Consider the following 6,000-nt stretch of genomic DNA (forward strand, 5'->3'; position numbering starts at 1 on the left):
CAGCAGGGGCGCCTCTCCCGAGGTTGCTAACGATAACGCCAGATCGTTTTCATGCTGAAGGAGAAGCGGCAGAAGACTCCGAACCCTCCCGACACACTCTGGAGGAAGTTAGATTTCGCTCCGCAGTAGTTTGGAGTGGAGCGCTCTAGATAAACGTGCGCTGTGTTAATTGTCTGTGCAAATGGCTTGGCCGGGGATCAATGGCAGCTTTTATAAACGCAGCAGCAGCAGCAGCAGCCAGACGGATTCGCTGTGGTACTCCGTGTGGCCATCTTGCAAGCATTTACACCAACTCTGAATAGAAGATCTTGAATCCAACAAAGGTCAGCAATTGGTGCTAAATGCTAATTAACATTCTTTGTCCCGTTAACTTGAATGAATAAGACATAATCACACGTGGAAATCTACTGAACCTGTGAAAATGCCTTTACCGAGCTGCTCTGATGCAACGTGCGGCCACAGAGAACAGCGTTACATCATCCTCCGATGCAATGAAGTGGTTGGTCATTTCCTCTCGCCGCACCAGAGATTTAATTTCGGGATCTCCGTCTCGCAGGCCGACGCTGCTCTTTCTCTCTGTCCGGTTCTCCCCGGAGATGCTGATCGCTCTTCGAGGAGGGCTGCACAACATTGATCCCCACTATCTGTGTCGGGTCAGCGGATACGTCCACACTCAGCACTTTGTGCCTCGAGAGCTGGCTCGCCACGCGCCGCTCTCCCCTCCTATCTCTAAATATGATGCCCGGGAGCGGTGGAGGCGACGGCGGGCAATCGTTGCTGACCCTCACTGGGTCACGGTCTGATCTGTTGTCAGGTAGCACCAAGCAAGCAACACATATTTGACCCCCGTCAGGTTCTATCCAGGCTTTCAAAGGTTGGAATCACACTTGAGGTTCCACAAATATGCCTGATTTATAAAGAAAAAAAGAAAAACGCCTCCGTGATGCAAGGTTTCGACCAACTGAAGCGACTGGCATTGACTGGAGACCTCCGCTTCAGCAGCAGCCTGACCTCCATTATTATAATACCTTTTCACCACATGCCTAACGTCCCCTGACAAAATGACAGAACACCTTTTATGCACTCAGAAGGGCTGTTTGGCCTCCTGTGAACAAGCGTTGGCCGCTGCGGTCTCGGGCCTGCGAACATGTGCACCAATGTGACATGTTGCGTCTCGTTCACAGCGGGGAGCAGAAGAAGAAATTCAAATCTGTGAGCGTTAGCGCTCGGCACAGGCCATCGCTAACTGTGGTCTCTGGTCTCATCGTGTAGCGTGGCTGGCCTATAAATACCCATCTGCATCGTGTCGATTGTGGTTGTATTGATTTTCTTTTAGAAATACGCGTACATGCTATCGCTACCATACATAAAACCTCACTGGCGAGGCATAAACGCAACAGTCGCCGGCGTGCAGCTGATGCGAAGCGATCCTGGCAGGGATCACACCTCAACAGGTTGAAGTGAGTGACGGCAAGACCGCTAACGACTCGGACGGGTCTGACACACAGACGGCTTTGGTCTGCAAGCTAGCAGCAGTCTGAAACGTCGCTGCCTCCGGCTCTAAACCAGCAGGAGTTGGAGTCAGTGGGCGCCTTTTTAAAAGCGCGTTCTCCTTCCCCAACGTCTTATCCTTAATAAATCACCGCATTGACATATTGATTATGACACGCACGCTTCAAGCTGGTGAGCGAGCATAGCCTGGAACACTTCAGATGCTCCAAGTCTCCTATCCGCTCCCTTCCTCTCCAAAGCTTTGATCGGCTAAGCCGGCAGGGTTGCTGTATTCCTTCTCGGTTACGTTAAGAACCTCGCTCACATGTCTGAAGCCGTGGCGGAGCCTCCCACTCCAACGCTAAGCCCCCCATTCACTCTAATGCACCCCTTTTCTTTACATCCTTTACACTTGAACCACAGATTGTTGCTCTAGCTTGGTGCCGGTCATCTGGACCAGGCCGCCCTCCCCTCAGCGTCCTGTCATCCACGCCACCCGTCCCCGTGGCAGCGAGGGGGAAGGCCCGGTCTTGCCCCATCTACCCATGGCTCCACCAACAAAGGGATAAAGGGATAAAGAGCCTCTGCTCAGGGACTGATTACTTACATCTGCCCGGCTAAATCCCAGTGCCCACAAAACACACGCTTGCACATGTACAAACACCACTCGGACACACTCCCGGCCTGCTGCGAGCCGCTGGAGAGGCACTGATGCATGTATTGCGTTCTGACACAAGCATGTGGTGTGTGAGGGAGCGCTGCACGCCTTAACGCGCGCGTGTGTGTGTTTATGTGTGAGTATAACAGAGGTCAATAAACACATATACAGGACAGCGTTTAAACGGCTAGCTTTACATTATTGCTCCTATAAACCTGCCACATCACCTAATAGCAACGTAGCCGCCGCAGGACAAACGGCGGCGCGTTTCAGAACGCATCGGCTAATATAACAACAGCACTTATTGAAAACATCATTCTTCACTGAGGGGTACGTTTTTATAATCCTTAATGATAACATTCTGCTGCAGCTCCTTGGAAATCAGACCGACGATGCTAGCTTTCATGCCGAAGGAGCTAGCGCTTCCGGCCGACCCTGCGCAGAATCGTGGCGTGCCGGAGGACTGGAAGTGGTGTCGGCTTTAGCCTTTGACCAGCGAGTTATCAAATGACAGCGTTCTCATGAGTTTCCATTGATTGCCTGTATTAGGGAGCGGGCATCACTATCAGGCGCTCTCAGCGAGGGGATGTCAGGCTGGCCCACTGACCTCCCGCTTTCAGCTCATCTTTGTCTCGGGGGCAATAGGAGGCGAAAAAACCATAACTCCCATAAGAGCAGATTAATCCCGCGGACTGAGCGAATGCTGCCTGCGAGGGCTTACCTCTGTAAACAGAGCTGCGTGTGCTCTTCCACACGCGCGCACACGCGCGCACGCACACGCACGGGCACGCACGGGCACACATAGACACCTGTGTAATTAAGTGTGAAACATAGAACCTTCGCTGTTGTCTATGAGGACGGTTGCAGCAAATGTGGCACAAAATGGGATCAGTCTGTCATTAATTTATTTTTGTTGCTGCGTGCGTGTGTGCATGTGTTTGTGTGTGGGTTGTGTGTGTGTGTGTGTGTGTGTGTGTGTGTGTGTGTGTGTGTGTGTGTGTGTGTGTGTGTTTGGGGGCTCTTTTGATTTAAATGTAAATCAGCTGAAATCTCTGATCTGAGACTCAGGTGGATTCTTGTGATTAACGTGGTTCCCTATTAGGGGGGCAAATAAAACCCCAACAACCTCCTACATCCAACTAGCGCCACCTGCAGGCGCGACCACCAGGAATGCCATCAATGTTTTAACCAATTCGTGACTCTGATGTTCCGAAGCCACCTCAATGCGTCCTGCAAGACGCCGATTGCGCACTGACGCGTTACAATCGACCCGCGCGGATGGATGGATGGATGGATGGATGGATGGATGGATGGAGCAGTGCCTGTTGGTCTGCTCCATCTTAAACCAGTAGCCACCAGTAACCAGCGGGGCAGCAGCAAGAGAGGCTCTGCGCGTTTGGAGACGCGGGACGGTGCGTCGGATTGACTTGAGGCCGCCGCACATCATCCAAATCAAACATATAGCCGGTCCCCCCCCAAGTCTGGCAACGCGCGCGCCATCCGAACGCACATACCCGGGCTTCTGCCAACCCGCACCAAATGTGCACTGAAGCGATGCGTTACCTCGGTGTCGTAGATCTTGGTGATGAGTGAGAACGAGTACTTCCTGGTCTCCCGTATGTGCTTGATGGCCAGCTGGACCGCCGGCTCGATGCCCTGGCTGATGCTGCTCATCAGGGCCGACTCGTTCATGGGCATGAGGACCATGATGGGCAAGTTCTCCCCGTCCCTGGCGAACCAGCTGTTGTCCTGTCCGTGCTTGGTGCGGTCGTTGCACACCTTGGCCAGTGTCGGGTGCATCAGCAGAGCGGAGAGGAGCAGCCATCCCGCCGGGAGGATCATCTCCCAGCCGCCGCACTCCCTCCGGGCTGGAGCCATGCGACCGTGCAGGGGTGACCGAAGGAGAGCCCCCTCAATGTTTGGGCATCGCAAAATCGTGCTCGTCCAGGATGCTCTGACGCCCGCCCGTCAGGGAAATCTGATTTTAAAACACAGCAGACGGGAGAGCCGCAGCAGCCCCGCAGTGGGCAAACTGTTAGTCTAGCTGAAGACGGCAAGACGGGGTAAATAAACTGTAACGGCGCATCTAAGAGAATACTCCAAGGGCGCAGAGGTTCGCCTTGCAGGAGAGCTGCTGCCTCTCTATGCCACAGCGGCCGCTGTCATTCGAGCCCTCTCCTCAGCTTTAGTTTGATTCAATCACTTAAAACATCATCAAAAAATGACCCGCAGGGCGCCGCTGAAGCGCAGAGCGGATGAAATCACTTTCCCGGACGGAGAAAATCACCTCCGAAGTAAAATCCCAGGTAAGAGAGGCGGCGACGGTGGACATCCCAGCGCCACCACCGACGAGCGATGCGGGAAAACAGATTATTTTTTTTTTAGGAAAAAGAAGGAGGGGAAAAAAAACAGCACAACAACAAAGCAACAAAACAGAAGTGAAGTCGGTGATCCGAGGTCGGGGATGTCGGGAGAACGTGTGTCCTGGCAGCCTCTGGGAGCGGGATGCTGGTCAACGGCGGTGCGTCAGAGAAGCGCCGGAGCCGCTGCCGCTTCACGCTGTGCGCGCAAGAGGGAGCACTGGATGTGGAGGAGGAGAGGAAGAGGAGGGGTGGGGAGGAGGAGGAGGAGGAGGAGGAGGAGAGGGGGGGGCATCATGGTGTAAAGGCTCTATCGGCTTTATGCAGGACAGACTCATCAGCAGCTTGACAGCCGAGGGTGATTTACAGGGCTTTTATATCAGATGATGAAGACGCGCACGGAGCACGCGAGGTTGTGTAAGCTGCACGCGTGCAGATGTGTTTCCATACAACGGCCATGTCGGACGCGCTTCTCTTGGGGCTGCTGCTTTGAAGCGTCGCGCATCGGCACCTGCCGACGTGCCCTTGAGCGTGATGAGACACTGCTGGACGGTGCGTCTAATCCTCCGAAAGGAGAATTCTCACTAGGAAGCACATGGACGTGCTCAAGGCGACGAGAATCGGGGTTTTCCCCATCTTTTTGGTCTGATAAACAGCTCTGGAAACTAAATGCTTCAGACTTAGAGGTACAGCTCGGGGGGGGGGGAAGGGGGGGGCGGGGGGGGGCGTGAGGAAGTCGCGGGAAAACTTCATCCGCGCATGAACCGGACATTGTGACGTAACGAGATTTTGCGGAATGTTTGAGGAACAGGAAGTCAAGGACCCGGGGTAGATTTCCAGCACCGAGTACAGCTCCGCTCTAAAGACTCTGCAGCAGCGTGCACGCAGCAGCCCACTTCCGGTTGACATGACAACATTAGCCCGCTTCCCGCCCTTTCCCTGAAGGCAACGCATCCTGTACTGATGCGTGTCTAATGTGCACAAGGAGTTTATGAGGGTTTGCCATGACTTTCAAGGTACTGAACAGTAAAAAAAAAACTTGAAATGCTGTAATGTTACCTCGTGGGCAGTCATCATATTCCAAAATTGTATGTGCTTTTGTTATAAATGAAGATTTGCCCTCACCAAGGACATTTGACAATGTATTTTCCTCCACAATGGCAAATTACATTGGCACAAATGGGATGTTTACAGTGTGTGTTTGTTTAGAAGTCAGGTTTTGTTCTCCAAAGATGATGGAAACTGTAAGTAGTTGCCATAACGTACCAGGGGGAGCACTCTCACCTGGATATCGACGTCCCTGGAATGCAGTAACATTATTTTCTCCTGCCGTGTGAAACCCTGGGATGGGGGATGGGATTTTTGTCACGGGAAATGCAAATTCTAATGCAAGGACACTTTCTGACAACCATTATGACCAGAAACACTTGTAGGAAAGTGAAAGTTGAAGGAGCGAAAACATCGAAAAGCTAACCCCAAATCAGAAAAGAA

General features: G+C 52.8%; 1 protein-coding gene across 1 annotated transcript in view; it reads right to left on the reverse strand.

Moving 5' to 3' along the window:
• The window catches only part of gabbr2 (gamma-aminobutyric acid (GABA) B receptor, 2), a 103,352-nt gene extending 98,630 nt beyond the window's left edge, over window positions 1-4,722 (reverse strand). Inside the window, exon 1 of the mRNA XM_029844907.1 lies at window positions 3,713-4,722. Within this exon, the coding sequence (XP_029700767.1) occupies window positions 3,713-4,027 (315 nt within the window). The 5' untranslated portion in view covers window positions 4,028-4,722. The remainder of the gene's footprint in view (window positions 1-3,712) is intronic.
• Window positions 4,723-6,000: the final 1,278 nt, after the last annotated feature.

The sequence above is a fragment of the Takifugu rubripes genome, chromosome 12 (genome assembly GCF_901000725.2).
Source record: "Takifugu rubripes chromosome 12, fTakRub1.2, whole genome shotgun sequence".
Taxonomy (NCBI): domain Eukaryota; kingdom Metazoa; phylum Chordata; class Actinopteri; order Tetraodontiformes; family Tetraodontidae; genus Takifugu; species Takifugu rubripes.